Source organism: Motacilla alba, chromosome 13 (genome assembly GCF_015832195.1).
Source record: "Motacilla alba alba isolate MOTALB_02 chromosome 13, Motacilla_alba_V1.0_pri, whole genome shotgun sequence".
Lineage (NCBI taxonomy): Eukaryota > Metazoa > Chordata > Aves > Passeriformes > Motacillidae > Motacilla > Motacilla alba.
Window position 1 is genome coordinate 9,393,477 of NC_052028.1, and position 19,569 is coordinate 9,413,045.

The window sequence follows — 19,569 nt, forward strand, 5'->3', positions numbered from 1 at the left end:
CTGGTATTGCAGATGTGGTATTTAGCAAATGCATGTCAGCAGAAGGGCACATGAAGCTGGAGCTCAAACTGAGCACATCTCACCTGAAGAGGCTCTGCCTGGTGTCTGGCTTCACACAAGATCTGGAAAACAAGAGTGGGGGTTATTTTACTGAAATGTGGATGTCTGCAGGGGGACTGTGTACACCTGACCTTAGGTTCCCACTGGATGATGAGCCACAGCTCACCTCAGATGCCCAAGGGGGCTGCCATGACCAGCCCAGGCAGAGAACTGAGAAGGAAAACGTAAAGATCAAAGGAATAAATCCTGTCCCAAGTGATGAGAAGATTCCTCCTGGCCACCAGCCCTTTTCCCAAGACCTTCTCATTCTTTACTGTGAGGTTGCAACAGGTTGCCCAGAGAAGGTGTGGATGCCCCATCCCTCCCTACTCCTCAGGAGTGTTCAGGGCCAGTTTGGATGGAGCCCTGAGCACACTGATGTAGTGGAAGGTGTCCTGCCCACAGCAGGAGGGTGGAATGAGACAATCTTTAAGTCCCTTCCGACCCAAACCATTCTGTGGTTCTGGGACATGACCATGACGTATGGTGGGGCTGAGCTGAGCGCCACGAGCTGTTGATGGAACAGTCAAAACTCAGAAACCTGGTCATGGCTCTGGGCAAATGCTCCACTCAGGCTCACTAGCAGTCCAAACACATGTCACCTGCCCAGCTGCCTCTGCCAGGGAAACTTCCTGCTCTTTCCAGGTCTTATCAATAGCTGCTGTGTGGAAAATGAACCCAGGCAATGGGAGCATGGATCACAGCTGGCTGTCTCCTCCTGCCAGGAGAGAAGAACACCTTTGCTGCCATACTGCAGCTGGCTTTTACAGCATTGCTCTGCTCTCAGCTTCAAGCATGTCCTGCTGAGCTGGCTCACCTCAGCCAAAACCTGAGCTTGTGGGACAGTCAGCCTTGCCTGGGTGGGAGCGTGGCTGCAGCTCACCCAGCTCCAGACACTGCTGCTGCTCCTGCTCTCCAGAAATGGTGGCAGAGGAAGAGCTCGGTGCAGTGGGCAGGGCTGCTCGTCTCTCTCAAGAAAAGGTGTTGGATGGTGTTTAGAGCTGCTGATGGAATGTCTGCCCTGACTGCTGGCTGGTGCTCAGCCAGGCTGGGATCTGGGGGGATATGTTAGATATTTTAGATATGTTAGATATGTTAGATATTTTAGATATATTAGATCTTGGTGCTGGAGGCTGAGGGCAGTTGCTCCCAGCTCTGTGCAGCACCATGGAACTGCATCAGCTGGGTCTTGCCTGTAGGTCTGGAGAGAGATCTTCTCATGGGATGGCAGCTACTTCAGGCATTCATCAGAAGAGTTCGCTAAATAAAAATAAACATATAGAGAGATGATTGATATGATTGATATGATATGATATGATATGATATGATATGGATGATATAGATACAGATGATGAAAAGACCAGAGGATTCCCTTCACTGCCTAGTTCTTCCTGGAATGCTTCTCCTCCAATAAACCCTACCCAGGTCCTGGGCAAGAAAGGGAGAGAAGAGCTTTTCAGCTGTTCACAGTGGGGCCCTCCATGCCTGTTTCTGGTGTGTTTGTAGCCTCTAATTCATCTGCCATGCACATTCCTGCAGAGCAAGCACTCACATTTTGCTGCCTACAGAAACAGGCTTGTTTGGTAGCTCCTGGAGGGAAAAACTATTTCTGCTATGTGCCCCCTGACATGTCTTCCCACAGCCTGGATCTGTCTGGTTGCTCTAGCCATGAAGTTGTCCTCCTATCACCACTTACACATTGCTTCAGACTGCTTGTACATTGCTTTTTTAATTTTACTGGGCTCTGCTCGTGTGACTCAGCCCCTCAAAGAGACACCAAGCACTAGAATCTGGTACCAGTGACTCTGGCTGCAGCAGTGAGGTTTAATGTCATTTCACTTGTACCTTGTCCAGCAGCTTAAGCCATTATTTGTTACTAACAGGTTAATATTTTAAAGGAATTTAAAGGGAATTTGAAAGTGAGCTCACAGCGAAATGCATCCCAGCCCAGAAATTGCTTACAGATGGATATGAAATTAATAACTCCTTTCTATCTCTAACATACTCTGTCCCTGCTGAGTTGATTCTTTAATTCCCAGAGCAGTTAAGTTCCTGAGCCTGTCTACCACAAGTTCCTCAGTCTGTCCCAGTTCCTTCACTGCAATGCTCTCCCAGAGAAAATACACAGCTCCAGGTAAGGCAGTGGGAAATTCCTTTCTTTTTATTGAAGCATTATAAACCTGCTGTGGCAACTATGTAAACTGGTCAAAAGAGAGTGGTACTCTAAAAAAAATAAAAAAAAAAAAAAAGAAAAAAGGGTTTGTAGTTGAGAAGGAGGCAGAATCCAGAGTGTTCAGGATGACACAATCTCCCTGCTTCCCTCTTGAGGAAAGAGAATTCCTCATCCCTAATCAAAATCACACTTATCTGCCTCTGACCAGCACTTGTGAGTGGCTATGAGCCAGGCTGGGACTCAGAGCAGCAGAAAGGATGGATCCCTTCCCAGTTCTCCATATGTCACTGCTGCCTGTTACCAGTAAAAGGAGATGCCCTGCCAGCTGGGAGATGGAGGTGTGTGCACAGCTCTCCACAAACAGAGCTGTATTTGACAGCAGCAGGTGGAGATAAGAACTCCAAGCTTTTGGATGTGGCAGCATGCTGGAAAGCACTCCTGAGAGCAAAGATGCCACTGCCCAAAAGCAGTTTTGCTTTAGTGGTTCCAGCTCAGTCCAGTTTGGTAAAAATCACAGAATCATAGAATCCTAGAACAGTTTGGGTTGGATGGGAGCACTAGAACTCATCCAGTTCCAACCTGCCTGCCCGGCAGGGACACCTTCCACAAGGCCAGGCTGCTGAAAGGAGAGAAGGAGCTGCAGCACAGGTTCACCTGTGCACCACCAGAGAGGTGCCTCAGCCTGGCCGGGAGTGACCCACCTGCTCCCAGTCCACAGCTGGCACTAAGGATAAACTCTTTGCGTGGCAGCCACTATGCTTCAGGGACAAACACCCCCTCACAAAGCACAGAGGAGCAGGGCACTGAGGGGCTGAGCAAACGTTCACTGTCCTGGCTCGCACACAGCTCCCTGCCCGCAGAGGGATCCTCCACAGCTCTGTGGGCACTGCTGTCAGCAGGAGCCTCGAGCATCCTGCACCCCTGGTGTGTGCACAGGGACAGCTGCAAGGGCATCCCCCTTCAGCCTGCCCCAGCCTCCCTGCCTCCTCCTCTAGGCCAGGAGCTGTTTAGAGCAAACTCTCCACAGCGCGTGGTTTCAGCTCCAGGTTCAGTGTTGCACAAAGACCATGTCCAGTGTTTTCCCTGAGTTAGCAGATGTTCTGAATTTGTCATGGAAATGTGTCACTCCCAGTTAAAGAGAATTCATATGATTAATGATTAATGTGCTATCTGAATAATTACCTCATTCAGCCAGCTTTTCTTCTGGTTTTGCAAGAAAACGTGCATGAAAAATGAAGACAAAACACTTTTTCCTGTGTTAGTGTACAAGTGGAATAATATTTCTTCTAAAAAGAAGATAGCAAATTTAAGAAAACAAATAACTGACAACTTTCCACAGTGCTTGTGCACACATGTTCTCTCCAACATTTATCCAGGACCACAGTCCCCCTCAAAATCCCTTAGAGACGTGGTGCTTCAGGAAAACCTTCCTCAGGAAGAATGAGCATTGTTAAATGCATTGAAAAATCTAAAGTTTCAGGTGTAGATTATCTGAGCTGATAACCATGCACACAATATTAAATTTCTATAAGCAATTTCTAGACAAAAGCCCCCTTCAGCCAACTCGGTGATAAGGTTTCCTGTGTATATGTGCAAGCACATAAGGGAACATTGTTTCAAGACCTTTTTGTGGAATAAATGATTTAGCAATGAAAATACCATTTTTTAAGGAAAAAAATTTTAATTTTTATATTTTCAGCCAGTATTTTGGCATTCGGGATTTCTTGCTCATGAGCTACCAACATTTTCTATAGTTACCAGAACATACAGACAAAATACATTTCAAGAAAATCCAACCTTGCATTTAAGGAAGGCAATGTAACAAACCTGATGCCGATCTTGTCAGAAAGCCTCCAAAACTGACCCAAGGAGCTGCCACCTACCGAAATCTAGCCTAGACAGACTAAAATTTGCTTTGGGCTGTAGTATAAACCTCAGCCAGATGTATGTGTACAGCGGCCAAGGGCCAAAACATCTTTTTGGGAGCAGTCATGCCCCTGAAGTCCAAGAGGACATTTCTGATGGAGTTGGTGAGCACAAGGAGAGCTGGTTGAGGATGGTGAGGAGGTCCTGTGTTGAGTGGCCAGGTGCTGTTCAGGTGTAAAACACTAGATTTGCTATTTGAAAGTGCCACAGAGGAGGCACACCAGCCAGGTTGGGCTCAAGATCAGGTATTCGTGATTCAAAAGAGGGAGCCCAGCCTTCAGCCCCAATCAGAAAGGCATGTTAGGAATCCCCAGAAAAGGGGCTGAGATCAAAACAGAAAATATCTTTATTGTGCTGAGTTTTCTCAGCACATATTTCCTATCACTTTGGCTCTGGCTGCACAGTTGAAAGACTTTAAACAAAAATGATTGAGGAGGGTGAAAAGGAGTGTCTTGCATGAAAGCAGAATAAACCAGATCCGGAATCTTGACTCTGGGAAAAACAGGACAGAAAGAGAAGCGTGTAACCAATGTATAAGAAAATTGTGAATACTACACAGAATGAATCATTCAGGGGGGCAATTGTTCACTGCTTCCCAAAATACAGAAAATGGAGTTATCCTCTGGAAAGATTATAAAGAAATTGGAGTTATCTCCTGGAAAAATTATACAAAAATTGGTGGTATCTCCTCAAACGATGATACAGTCATTCCAGCGAAGGGAACGGAGATATTTTCCGGCTGATTACGGGTGCAATACTCTTTATCTCTGTACTTCCATCTCCAATTCGTGAGTGTACATGACCTCGCCCACATCCCTACCTTTCCCCCGTTCGCGCCGAGCCCCGTCCCCCGCTGCCTGCGAGGAGCGATGCTGCTCCTCCCGCTCCTCGGCGCCCCCGCCCCGGGCCGATGCGCAGCCCTCCCTGCCCCATCCCCGCCGGACGAAGCCCGGTCCCGCCCGCCCGGACCGCGACCCTCCCCGCCCCGGCCGGGCGGCGTCCGCGGCCCCTGCGCCGCCTTTAAGCGCGGAGCGTGATGTCACAGCGGCTGGAAGCCGCGGAACGCGGAGCGCACGGGGCGCTGCCCGCCGGCAGCCGGCCCCGCGGGACGGGCATGGGCAGCGTCCAGCTGCAGGACTTCGTGGCGGGCTTGGTGGGCGGTGAGTGATGCCGAGAACGCGGCTGGGGAGGCGGCGAAGGGCGCACGGCGGTGGTGCCCGGGGATGAAACCCGCCGGGGATGGATGAAACCCGCCGGGGATGGATAAAACCCGCCGGGGATGGATAAAACCCGCCGGGGATGAAACCCGCCGGGGATAAAACCCGCCGGGGATGAAGCCCGCCGGGGATGAAGCCCGCCGGAGATGGATGAAACCCGCCGGGCATGAAACCCGCCGGGGATGAAACCCGCCGGGGATAAAACCCGCCGGGGATAAAACCCGCCGGGCCACCCACGGTCCGTGCCTCCGCCCGGCGTGTCCCACGGTTTGCTTTGCTTTGGTACACAAGCTCGGTTTAATCCACTTCCATGGGCGGGATAGTTAAAATTGAAGTTTAGAATCAGCGGTGCTGCTGTGTGGGGCCGGCTTGCAGCGGCTCCCGCAAGCCCCCAGCTCCCTCCGGCTCTCCCGTCCTTCCCCCGGGGCTCTCGGCCCGGGGCTCCCCGTGTCCCCATCCCCGGGGAGGCACTGCCGGGTCCTCACCCTGCCGTCACAGGCTAACGGCCGCGGCAGGGATTGATCCTGTCTGCCGGGAATTCCGATGGCAAACACCGGGAAACCGGTAACAGAAAGAAAAGGAAGGCGACGACACGCAGAGGTGTCAGTAATGGGACAAGGTTCACAGAACTGAGAGATGCCAGCTGAGAGGGCGACCAGCTCTGCTGCCCCCGGGGCTGCAGCAGGACAGAGTGACCGGCCACCGCAGAGCAAACCTCTGCCCAGGTGACCCTTCAGACCCGGCACAGGAGCAGGGTGTGAGGTGGCTCACAGGTGTCCTGCCAGATGAGGTTAATAAATCAGCAGACTAAAAAACCCAAAACCTCTGCCAAATGTTTGTGTGAGCAGCTGGTTTTTGGATCTCTGTAGGCTGCTGCTCCTCTCTCTGCCCCGCTGCCCTGTGCTGTGGCTGCACACCCCTGGACACGGGACAGGATGTCCTGGAGGTGAACCGGTGCTCTGCAGCAGTGACAGCTGGGAGTTTTCATGCATAGCACTAGACCATGGGTGGTCCCAGGTCTGGGAGGAGAGGGAACATTTTTTAACACGTTTTTAGAAAAGTCATAATGTGTTGACCAAGGACATGATGCTCTTTTCAGTACTAATCCACTATGAGTGAGAAATTACATGTAGTCTCCAAAGCACCTGTGGGCACTGGTTTGCACAGAGATTTGCTGGTGAAGAAGCATCACAATTTACAAAATTTACACATCTCCACAAACTCTAAAACCTGCCAGTGTTGTTTGCAACAAAACCATATCCTGGCCATGGCACACAGGTGTTCCATTCTCCTGGAGAAGAGGGAAACCAAACTCTGCTCTGTGCTGCCACGAGAGCTCCTGGTAGTGAGTGGTGTGAGTAGGTGGGTGAAAGGTAAGAGAATATGGGCCAATTTCTCCCCAGAGAACCATGGGGAGGAAGGCAGGAAGGCACTGGATAGTTCTATGCAGCGCAGGATCCTCTGTATCTGAGTCCTTTCTGATAGGTATCTCTACAAACTGCTCTTAAAACAGCAAAAAGCGAGGAGTTTGCAGGTCCAGTTAGCAGTCAACTAATGGGACCAGCTAATCAGGACCTTGCTCTGAGCCAGGAGAAAGCACTGCCTTGTGTTGGACAGGAATCTCACCATTCTGAGGCTAAACATTTGTATGAGCTTACATGAGTGCAAAAGGGGTTGGTCCTGGACAAGATATACAAACATGAGTTCTCCTTCTCTGGTGCCTTTGAGATGTAAAGCTGAAGGAGTCCAGGAGAGTGTACACAGGAAAGTGTTTAAGGTCAGCTTTTAGCTGTTGTCAGGGAAGGGGCATTCTGCTGGTCATTGCTCTGGCTAGGCCCCTTACAACTGTCCCTATGGAAATCTCTTCTCTAAACCCATTGCATCCTCTCCTGCCACAAAAGCTTCAATGTTGTGCATAATACTTTGCTTTCATCCCCAGGAATTGCCAGTGTGCTTGCGGGCCATCCCCTGGACACGGTCAAGGTAAAACACTTTGAACTGTGTTCACCTGTCACCACCCAAACCCCCACCAATTCAGAACCTTCTCTCTAGTTGATGCCTCAAAGAATCTTCACTTATCCCAAAGGGGAATTTGGAACGTTTTCACAGACTTTCTTCCTCTCCAATGCTCATCTTGAATGAGAAACTAAAAGAACTGACTGATACGTGCAAGTTCCTCTGTGAAGAATTAATGCTGAAAATTAACCTGGCCTTACTTAATGTGTGGTTCACTGAACAGTTCTGGCAATGTTTTATTGAACTTTGCCACAGACTTGTATTCAAAGGGCAATGAGGGAACTGTATTTGTTTTGCTGCAGGCACATTTTTATGTTTTCCTAGAGCTGGTAATGCTGGAAGGGCAGAGTTCTGAAATTGTTATCCCAGGGCTGTGACACACAGTGTTTATGATTCCCTCATGGTAATTATTCCTCCAACAGAAGGATTTAGCGAAGTAAGAAGGTATTTGTCAGCATGATGCACACAAGCCCATGCACATACCAGTGCATCCTGACTCAACCAAGCTGACCATCCCTACTGCTGCAGAGACAGGGAGGAAGATCCTGTTCCTTTCTTTTTTTTTGCCCAGGCATTTCTGGACAGCTTTCAGCACTTTAGCTTCTCTGCCCTTGTTGGGGGTGTTCAGCCTGAAGAATAGAATGCTACAAAAAAATTTTGTTGTGACCTTCTTGTACTTGAAGGGGGTCTAAAATAAAACCGGAATTTTTGGTAGGGCCCAGTGCGATAGGACAAGGGAGACTGGTTTTAAACAGAGAGAGAATAGGGTTAGATTGGATATATAAGGAAGTCTTACACAAAAAAGGTGGTAAAACACAGGCACAGGCTGCCCAGAGAGGTGGGGAGATGCCCATCCCTGGAAACATTCAAGGGCAGGATGGATGGGGCTCTGAGCAACCTGGTCTAGTTGGAGATGTCCCTGGTCACTGCAGGGAGGTTGAATGAGATGGCCTTAAAAGACCCCTTTCAACTCGAGCTATTCTGCAATTCTGTGACTCTGTGCTCCCTGCTCTGGTTCAAGCCTGGCCCTGGCACCAGGCAGGGCTGCCAGTGGCAAACCCAAAAGCCACTGGTCACGTTTGCACCCTCCACCCTTTGGAGGGTGATGCCAAGGAGGCAGGGCCCAGCATGGCCCACACCACATCCCTTCCCCAGCCATCACAGCCATCCCCTTGCACACACCAGGCTCTCCTGGGATCAGGAGATGCCCAGCCAGCCCTATGCTTTCTGAGCTGCTAAAGTGATACCCCAAGGGCATCCCTGTGCAAAGGTGGGTGCAGACCCCACGCAGGAGGAGCCACAAGGCTGCCCACACCACCCAGCCGTGGGCAGGGCACAGGCAGCAAAGGCACCTCTGCCCAGCGTTGCCAAGGCAGTCCCCATCTCAGGCTGGTGGCCATGGCATCATTGCCTGGCTTGGGGGAGTTTGGCTATGAGAATCCTGCTTGGAAACATCGAGTTTGGATGCCAAGAAAGAGCAAGCCCATCCTTCAGTGGTTATAAAGACAACTGTCAGGCTGCCCCCTCTGTTGCTCTTGGCTTTGGGCAAGGCTTTGCCTTGGGAATACCAAGTAGGCGGACTTGTTATGTTCCAAATTCAGGAGCAAGAAAGAGGAAAAGAGAGTTTTTACACAGCACTAGGCCAGCAAAGGGGCTGCTCAGCAGAATCTCCAGCCTCCAGGGCATCAGGTGTCTTTTCCCATCTGAGGGAGGAGGCAGGACTGAGTATAAGGCTCTGTGGGGTAAGTGGCATCTACACCACACTTCCCATCAAGTCACCTCTTCCCCCTTCAGCCCCCTCTTCCCATCATTGCAGCTTCCATCAAACCCCAGCTCCTGCTTTTTCCCACATCCTTGCAAAGCTCTAGAACTTGTGCCTTTACTCACTTTTCATCCTACCCATTGCATTCATTTTCCCAGAACTTTCTTCAGCTCCTGGGTGTCACCCAAGAGCCCTATCTAATCAAAACATAACAAAAAGGAGAACTTTCCAGAGGTACATCCATACTGGTAGTAGCTGACTTTGTCGCAGATGCCAGCAGGGATTTCAGTGCCGGGTGTTAACAGATTAGCTAAGGGACATGTGTGAGAACCAGATTGTGAGAGCACTCAGTTGCCCCCAGTTACTCAAAAAATATATTAACTTGAGCCTCTAAATACCTGGTTACTGAGTAAAAGAAAAAAAAACCCAAGCCCATGGAGGCAAAGTGGAAATGTCTGGGCTAAGACGAAGCCAGGAGGGAGCTCAGGGCTGGGCACTGGGGTCACCTTGTCCTGGGTCACTCTGGGTGTACCCACCTTCCCCTGGTCCCCCCAGCCCTGTCATCCCCAGTGTGAGTCACGGTGTGCCTGGTCTGCACCCATGGCCTGAGCCTGCCCACATTGCACAACACGTGCTGTGTGAGCCATGGCAGCAGCTTCATGTACCAGCTTGCTCTGAGTGCTCAGTAAATATTCTGCTTTGGTTGCTGCTTCTCCGTGGCCTCTGGCCAGGCCTGGAGTGGAGTAGGGATGCTCCATGTGTACACAGAGCTGCGTGGAGTCACCCCGGGGTGAGGGGCAGCCTGGGCTGAGGGGTGAACACAGACTTTGGTCCCTCCTGCTCCTGTCAGGGTCCCATGGCACCACTGGCAGCCTCTTGCATGGCTCTGGGCCAAATGATTGTACCATCCAACCTGCTGTTTGCCATCCAAAAGCTCCCACCAGTCATGAACTCTGGCAGGCACACATTCGTGTGGGCTTTAAATTCCCAAATAATTTCCTGCTTCACTCTGGTGTAAATCAGGGCAGAGCCAGTGGATGGGATTGGACACCATCCCTCCAGTGCAGGCTGGCAGTGTCCCTTCAGCCTTCATTGCTAGCAGCAGTGCTGATAAATACAGTCAGAAATGTTGTCCCCATTTCCTAAAAACATTCCTGGTGGAGCATGTGTGTCTTTCTATACCAAATGAGCTCTGGCCTCAGCCAAGAGGAAGCCTGAGGTGCTATGAAATGAGCATTGTTTTCATTCCTTGCACACCTCTAAGCCCAAAAAAGGCATCCCTCGTAAGGATGTTTCTAGTGCAACCTTGTGAGCAGCTTGAATGAAAGATGATCAAAATATATAGATATGAGAAGGGGAAATGTTAAATCGTGTAGGCTTTGTTGTGACCTACATGCCATTTCTGGCATCTCTTGGAAGGTGTATAACCAATTTGCTTTCCAGAAACAAAATGTCTTTTTTTGAAATTATATGAAACTGTTTTTGAGTGAAGCATGGATTCAATTCTTGAAGAATTTCTGAGATGGTGCTGAGTTATTTTAGTTCCACTTAGTATCTCTGTGTCTTAAAATCCACCTTGGAGCAGAAGGGCCCCAGAAGTCTCCCAAGGGAGCTCACCTCTCCTCTCTTTGCAACACATCCCAGCTTTCCCTGAGAGTCTCCAAATGGGGAAGACCACACTACTCTCCAATTTCCACATAAATCAGGCCCTTGCCAATGACAGCACTGCACACCAGCAGCCTGCTGTGCCGGGTCAGGGTGGCTGGTCCAGGCTGGAGAACAGTTTGACAGCCATTGATTCCAGATGTTGCAGAGAGCTTCAGGCTGTGAGATCCTGCTTAGCCTTGCTTCTGGCAAAGTTCAAGAGGGTGGATGCACATATATCTTATTTTATTGCTCAGTTCTCTTTACGACTAAGGAAGGACTTGCTCTCAAAGCAAAGTACACACTGTTTACATAGCATGAGCCTCCATTGGGCTGGAAACATAGGATTTTAATCACATTTTACAAATGTCTTTCGCAGACTCGTTTGCAAGCTGGACAAGGATATGGAAATACACTCAAGTGTGTTCTGACTGTGTACAGAAATGAGTCTGTAAGTACTTCGTCGTATGTTAAATGTGCTGGTAGAAAGTGCAAGTCAATAAATAGATAAGTACATAAAGCAATTGTACAAAATGCTGTTGACACCAGCAGTTATATAAAGACCAATAAAGTTTATGCAATTGAGCTTGCAAATCCCTACAGCCTTCTCTTGCTTAACTCTAAGGTTAAGTCACCACTTGGTGACTCCTATAGGGAAAAGGGAGATCCCTGGCATGGAATGATCAGTGTCTCCACATGGGTTGCATCCACAGCAACTCTTCTGCCTGATCCCAATGGCAGAGGTCTCCCAGAAGGATTATGCTGACTTTGGTGAAGCCAGAACAACCACTGTCTATATGAGGCACTTCTACGTGGGTTCCTGTGCTTTCAGCCATATCCCGTATTCTGCACAATCTTTATAAGCCTTTAGCAGCATGAACCAATTTCCTTTGCTCAGCATGTGCGAACAGTTGGTTCCAGGAGACATCTGTTACTTGGATTTGCATTTCATCCCTGACTATGGCAGGGGATTGGAATGAGACAACTTTCCAAGTCCTTTCCAACCCAAACCATGGCATGGCTCTGTGATTTCTAACCTGATGCACAAGTTGGGGTTTACATTGCTCAGTCCTGCTCAGTCTCCTAAGCCCTGCTCCCTTTCCTGGGTAGCTGACCGGCTTCTTCAAGGGCATGTCCTTCCCACTGGCCAGCATTGGCATCTACAGCTCGGTGGTGTTCGGAGTCTTCAGCAACACGCAGCGGCTCCTCAGCCAGCTCCGCCACGGGGACCCGGCCGCCGCGCCCTCGCTCACCGACATGACTCTGGCCAGCCTCGTGGCTGGGGTCATCTCTGTGGGCATTGGCACGCCCGTGGAACTGGTCAAGATAAGGCTACAGATGCAAACACAGCCCTACACCAAAGGTAGGAAGCAAGAGTTTCATCTTCCTGTCTCTGCCAGTCTTTGGCTCATACACAGAGCTTTACAACCTTGGTCAAGGCTGGGCTTTCTGCTGCCTTGTGCTGCTGCAGTTGGGCTGAAAATTCCCTCTTTTGCCTGAGGATGGACCCCATCCTGTTCAGCTCAAGGGAAGGGTTTTTATCAATGGCATTTCCAGACAGCTGGAATCTATAAGGAACATGAGGCAGGTCTGCTCAAGACCAGAAGCTGCAGAAATTGTGAGTCCCTGAGCTGTGGGGTCCCCTGGAGATTCCAGCAGCAGCACCATGACTGCCAGCAGCAATGCCAGCTCCCCATCTTCCTCTGCACACTCTCAGTCCCACATATATTTTTCCATAAACCTCTGTTATTCCACCCTTCTCTGTTCAAAAGCAGAAGTTTCCCATTTACATTTAAAAACTGACTTATTTTACACAGGGTGCCAGATAAGCCCAGGTGTGAGCAGGATGGGTCAGGAGGGGACATCAGCAGGATGGCAGTGGGTGGCTGTTCTCTGCCCACAAGGCAGAAGGAGCTGCTTCAGCTTTAGACAGCAGCTGAATTCCATTGCAGGCTGCCAGCATGGAGCAAACCCCACCAGAGCACATGCACAGCCAAATGGAGACATGGAGCAGCTTCAGAGCTGAACAGCTTGGATTTCAGCATTTCACCTTTCTCACAATTACAGTCATGGCATTTAACTGTGAAATGCTGGCATTTTTCTGTTGCTTTGATAAAACAAGATTATGTCCATTTTTAAAGCCTCCATGCAGCTGAGAAACATAATGCCTTTTACAAAAACAGCTTGGTCTGCATGGGAAGGGCCAGACTCTGGAGATGTTAAGGCTTTCAGAGATGTGACCTGACATAAGTTGAAGTTAAAAATCCATGAAACTTGGGAACATTGCCTTAAACTTATTTGAAGTCTCACTGGGCACATACCTATTGGGAGGTATGCCAAGCGTCTAAGAAAATCTGTCTGAAGTGTCTACATGTTGACATTTCTGAAAATGGACCTAAATATTCTCTCCTAAAACATTTTCCCCATGTTATCTGCTGACCCCAGCAGAAGAAACTGGATGTCAGTGACTTCTAATCAATGGCAGTGGGCTTTGGAGAGGAGTTCTGTGGCAATATATCTATTCCAACAGTTGTATCTTTTTTTTTTTTTTTTTTTTTTTTTTTTTGTAGCAAACGTTAAACTAAATTCTACAGTTCCTGGATCTCCTGTGTACCGAGGCCCAATTCACTGCTTAAGGACAATCCTACAGAAAGAGGGGATACCAGGAATATACCGAGGCAACGTAGCAATGCTCCTGAGGGATGTTCCCGGGTACTGCGCCTATTTCATCCCGTACGCAATGTTCTGTGACTGGATAACTCCTCATGGAAGCATTTCTCCTCATCCCTTCTCCATCTGGGTGGCCGGGGGTGTAGCAGGTAAGCACCTTTACTTCCTCACAGCACTGGCAAAACAAGAACAGGAAGGTTCTCAGGGCAGATTACAAGGGTGACTCAAGGGCCACTGCATCCTCCTGAGCACCGGCAGAGGACATGGGACTGAACCTTCCTTCCCCAGGGCTGGGTTCCCTGGCACCACTGCTGCACTTTATGACTTGACAAACTTTATGGAAGTCGTGTTATCAGACCTTCCTTGGGCTCATTGTCAGTGAAGAGGAGAACAGACAGTGCCCTCACCTCCCTGTATGCCTCAGGGCAGCCTGCCAATCACATTGCCAGGAATATGTGGTAGCCAAGATGCCTCCAGAAGAGGACTTCAACCTGTTGGCTGCCCACCAGGAGGGTGTGCACCTACCCACACCTAGCAGAAGTTCAGTTGACTGTTACTGATCTTCTTCTTCTTCTTCTTCTTCTTCTTCTTCTTCTTCTTCTTCTTCTTCTTCTTCTTCTTCTTCTTCTTCTTCTTCTTTTTCTTCTTCTTCTTCTTTCTTCTTCTTCCTCTTCTTGTTCTTCCTCTTCTTTTTCTTGTTTTTTCCATATGTATCCTTGCCAGTAAAACTGGCATGTGTCCCCCAGCATGTGAAAGGTCACCCCTACTCCCACTCCCCACTTCTTGGCCATTTCTAAATTGCAGATCCATAAAGACAAGTCAATCCTTCGCTCAGGTAATGATAACAAAATTCCTTCTCCATTTCTCCTCAAATAAAGAGGCTCCTGCTGCCTCTGGATAGCTTTTCTAGTGTCCCCCAACACTCACGTAGGTCCAGACAAACTCTTGTCTGTCCAGCTGGGCCATGGATTGCAGTCATGTACTGATCTTTCCAGAGGCAAAGCATCCCACTCAGCTGCAGGCTGACCAATGGAAGCAGGCATTTCTTTAAAGGAATGACGGGGTATCTCACTGTGTGGAGCCTAATCCTGGCAGCCTGAGATGCACCCGTTATTTATATCCTCAGCTCACACTTTGCTTTACAGTGGAATTATCAGAAGACTCAGTTTTTTTTCTGAAATCGTCCCAAGCAGCAGCTCAGGCTCTTCCCATGGCATGTCCATGTTCCACCAGAAGCACAGCAGAAGATGTATTTGCACCTGGAGAAGCCCCTCTTGGGTTGCCTGCATCTGATCAGCAGCATAACCTCCAAAATCTGAACACTTCTTCCAGAAACAGGGAACTTTCTCCCAGAAATACTGTTCCTGTGCCTGGGCAGGGTGAATGCCCTGAATGAAAATCCCATGAGTATGATGTGATAGACATGAATTTCTGAGTTCACTGACCTGCTGGCAAGGAAGTATAGAGAAGAAATTATTCAAATACTTCTGCATTTTTCCAGGAGCCGTTTCCTGGGCAGTATGTACTCCAGTGGATGTTGTGAAAAGTCGAATTCAGGCAGATGGAGTTTATTCAAACCAGTACAAAGGGACCCTTGACTGCATCTTGCAGAGCTACCAGAACGAGGGCTTAAAAGTAAGTGACATTTGAAGTTAAATCTGGTTATTAGGTATTTAATTGTCAATTGGAAAATACAGTGACTGTTTAAAACCTATCTGCAGTGTTGAGAGACAGCTAAAGCCAGTTAGTGCTAAATTATTATTATGGCAGTAGGTAATTATTGTGTAGATTCCTTCTAAATCAAAATAGTGACAGTAATAATACATGTTACATAATGAAGAAATGAATGACTGGGGGGGTCACACACTGCTGGTGTAATTAACTTCAAACAACATTTCATGTTAGTGCACTTAATCATGGATATAATTTGACTTATCATAAATCAGAGGTAGAAAGTCTTACCTCTGTGATTCTTCTGCAAAATGCAGAGGTCAAATGTTTCCCATTGACTTTGGTGTCAATAAACTGATTCCAGTGGGACTGTCCTGGCATTCTCCGGGTGTGTCTGGTCACCTTGGGCAATGCTTTGGTGGAACTAATGCTGCTTTTGCACTGCTTGTCCTCATTTTGCAGCAAGATAGAGTTGAATGTCAGCGTTCTTATATCAGAATTGCTTTCGTTTCAAATGTGAAGAAGGGCTGCGTGCCAAACAACTTATCTCCCTTTTCTGACTTTGTCTGTTAGTGTAATAAAAGATACTTGTTCTACCTGCAAACTTTGCCTCAGTTAAATATGAATGGCAGAGAATAAAGGTTTGCAGCTTTATTGTGTTGCCAAGGCATGGTTCTGGAAGTAACGCCTTCTGATATTGAAATAAATCTGTATTTATCATTGGAACAGCATGTGGTCTCTTAGCTCCAAAGCATTAATTTTCACATTCTGAGAGAAATGTAACAAGTTACAAACAGGAAAATAACCTGCAAAATCACAAGTCAGTGTGATTTCAGTATTTGCCAACATGCCACTATTATGCCAGCTGTCTCAGGAGCCTGTGGTCTGGTTCAGCTTTTGCCACTGGGTGAAGAAAGTCACACTCATGTGAAGCACAAGCGCCTGGAGAGATGCTGAGGACTGTGCTTGGACAGTCAGATGGGGAAGAGGGTGCCCAGGCTCTACGGTACCTGCTTTGTGCATTCCACGTGTGTGCTCTTTCACAGCAGGGTGGCTGAAATGGGAATTTCCATGGGTTTTCCTTTCTCATCCTCATCCTCTGCCTTCCTTGTCCTGCCTGAACTAACAACTAGAAGAGTTTTCTGGTAGAATTCTGTAATTCTTGTGGTTTTTCTGCCATCCCATCTGGCACCTGCCCCAAAGCTGTCAGTAGGATTGAGTAATCAGTTGACAGCAAGACTGGATCCTGCTCTCATAAGGAAAATCTTTTTAAATGTTGGGAGACTCACAAGTGACAAACGGCAAACCCAGGGCTAGATGTTTTCATTCTGGGACAAAGGAACAGCATTCTCAGTGCTGGCAATAACTGCCTGATGTACACAAAGAAACCCAATTGTACCCTTGTCTTTCTCCACAGCCAGGTGTGTTCACTCAGATAAGAAAAATTTATGCCTCGGGGCTTCTCATCCTAAACCTTCATTATTATTTAACTTGGATCTCTCGTGTTACTTTATGGATAATGCAAAAACATTCCATTTCCTCCCAGAAACTTCTCTTTCCTAGCAAAATAAAACATCCCAATAAATCAAATAATATCCTAAATGTCCCAATCCTGCAATTGCAATTGCAAGCTTTCTCTAAAATACGTGAACACATTTTGATTCTGTCTCAAACAAGTCAGCACTATGCTTAGGATTTATTGGGCACAAGATATGATGATGTTTAGTAGAGTTCAATAATTTCAAGGGGAAAATAGGTTATATGCTTAAATCTAAGGGCTTCTGATCTTGGGGCCAAGATTTCTTCATGGTTTTTTACAGTAGCTGTGGGAACTTAGCTGTTATAAAGTCTGGAAAGGGGTTTGGTTCCTGATGTTCCTTTTGACATCTATTCTGAACTTGTGTTATTTAGATTAGTGGCTTGTGGTGATGAGCCTTGGTGGTTAATGGAGTGATTTTGTGAGAAATCAGCAAAGGTTTAAGCCAGCACAGATCCCTCCTGGAACCATCATATTGTGAGCAGACTCACTCCAAAGTAAACAGTTTGTGCACACTCTCAGACACACCAGGGTGTGGTGTTTGTAGCGAGGAGCACAATGATGCCAAACCTGTGACTTCTGCCACTGTGCTCCCCTTCCCCTCAGCCAAGACCAGCAGTGGGAGCACATCTTTCAAGCAAACCCAAAAGATTTGGTCTTTCAGAATCCTACCATGACTTCATTCAATGTTTTCTTTCTCTTCTCAAAATAGTCCATGTATTCCTCTGCTCTAACCTTGCTCCATTCCCGACAGGTCTTTTTTAGGGGCCTCCTGGTCAATACAATAAGAGGATTCCCATCGAGTGCAGCCATGTTTCTTGGCTATGAACTGTCTCTCAAAGCAATGAAAAGATGCCAAACTGAGACCAATCCCTAACTTCCAGGTCAGCACATAAAGACCCTCTAGCTTTATTAAAATTACAGAATTAATCTTTGAATCAAACAGAGTTGCAATTGTATAGATTCTCTGAAAGTCGCACAAATTTCATGGGTATCTACACCTGAATAGCCAAACACAATTTGGGTCTGTGGGATTCAGAGCAGACTGCAAATGTGCCAAGGGATTTTAGTTTCAGTCCACGTCTCCTGGAGCTTCATTGTAATCTGTTCTGATTGTTCTGATTGTTTTAATTAATATCAATCAGAAATAAAAATTTGAAAGGCGATTATTCTCTAATATTTTATAAGTTTTGAAATATCATTTTTACTGTAGTCCCTGCAAAGTATTCTTTCCTCACTTGTTCTCAAAGATATGAAATTAAGCTCTTTCAAAGTGCTTTGACTATCATGTCACTGTTTCACTCCTTCCCTCAGTAACTTGGAGTTGCATAAAGGAGCAGCATTAAAAATATCTGATTAAAGAAACTTTTTTAGCAGCTAGATACTCAAGGTTTTTCTTGGCTATCTTTGCTGTTTTCTGCAGTACTTCATAAATCTCCTTCTTTCTAATTTCAAAAGTGTTGCCAAGAAGACCAGAGAGTCTCCTGCCTTCCTGAGCCAGATCAGCAGTGTGGTGTTGGTGAGGGCTCAGCTGCTCTGACCGAAGACCCCCCTCCTGCACCTACAGCAACTGCTGTGGACACGTGGTCCATGGAGCACTCCGAAAATCACACCAGCTCAATCAAACCCAAAGGCTATTTCATTATCAAATCTTTCACTGTTGACTAAGAGCACCTTAGTAATTCTGGTGGTGGTGGTGGGCTTCTTCACCAATGGCTATTTTTTGTATTGAACCTGGAAGAGAACTTCCCTTTCCCAAGAGATGTACCCAAACCCAGCCCACCTCAAATCACCAAGGGAGTGTCTTTTGTACAGCACGGCATTGTAACACTCGTCTTCTTTGGTGAACAAGGAAAGGAGGAAATGCAGTGGGTACACAGGTGCTTTTTCTGGCTCCCACCAAATCCTAGCTTGCCTTCAGGATTTGGTGAAATCAAAGAAGTGGGTGACTCCTCCCTACAAACACGTGTGCTCTACAACAGTTTGGCACAATTTAACACATTATCATGAAAAATGTAAAGGCTTTAACAACTTCAGCCTGTTATCCAAGGTATAAATTAAACTGGGAAACAGGAAGATGTTAAATTCAGAGACTAAGCTGCTTTTTTTTATACAGAAAAAAATAAACCAAGTTTGCATTTCAAATAGAAGGCTGCCTATTAATTTACACAGCCTGCCTGGTGCAGCCCTCCAGGGACTGGCTTGAGGTATCTCATTAGACCCTCTAAGCTCCCTGACATGACTTGCCAGCTGCCAAAACCTGCAGACATCACTTTGTAGCCGTGAGCAGACCATCACCAAAGGAAGTCTCTTTAGGACACAGCATACTTGAGACCTCCAGCTCTTTGCTGGAATCCCACTGAGACCACTGGGGCAGGCCCAGTCTCTCTTTGGTCTACCTCAGCATCTCAATTATTCCAAGATCATTTACATCATTATTTTTTCTCTTTATGATGTTAAATATCCTTAGGATTTATTTTCTAAGCATGGAGCTTTTGATGCCAAAGCCCAAGAAGAACCAGCTTTGCTGTGACAAGAGGACTCTGGTGGCACTGGCAGGAGAGGCCAAGGGGGCTCACATGCAGAGGGACACATGACATGGGGGAATAATCCAGGACAACACCTCATCTGGGAAATATTCTAGAGGAAGAGCTCTTCCTGTGGAGAAGAGCTCTGGGGGAAAAGCCCAGTGCAGTTTCAGCAGATGCCTTCAAAACAAGCTTTCAGAGGACAATGTGGAGCAGATGTCCAGCTTTCCTCCATAAAATGAGGGGTAGGAAAGAGAAACTCCTATGTCTTCTTCCCTGGATGAATAGGGGAATTGGTCATAACACTTGAAGATCACAGCAGGAAG

At 47.5% G+C, this 19,569-nt stretch overlaps 1 protein-coding gene across 4 annotated transcripts; it reads left to right on the plus strand.

Moving 5' to 3' along the window:
• Positions 1–5,192: 5,192 nt before the first annotated feature.
• On the plus strand, positions 5,193–18,800 carry SLC25A48 (solute carrier family 25 member 48). Of its 4 annotated transcripts, XM_038150528.1 has the most exons (8): positions 5,205–5,358; positions 7,355–7,398; positions 11,217–11,288; positions 11,948–12,200; positions 13,408–13,656; positions 15,009–15,142; positions 17,470–17,599; positions 18,174–18,346. In XM_038150528.1, exons 1-7 carry the CDS (start codon positions 5,235–5,237, stop codon positions 17,590–17,592), a joined length of 999 nt encoding a protein of 332 aa, XP_038006456.1. In that variant the 5' UTR covers positions 5,205–5,234; the 3' UTR covers positions 17,593–17,599; positions 18,174–18,346. The 4 variants fall into 4 exon arrangements, with proteins under 4 accessions (XP_038006457.1, XP_038006459.1, XP_038006456.1 ...); XM_038150529.1 differs by lacking the exons at positions 17,470–17,599; positions 18,174–18,346 and adding an exon at positions 15,641–17,453 and having other exon boundaries at positions 5,193–5,358; XM_038150531.1 differs by lacking the exon at positions 17,470–17,599 and having other exon boundaries at positions 5,194–5,358; positions 18,174–18,800.
• Positions 18,801–19,569: the final 769 nt, after the last annotated feature.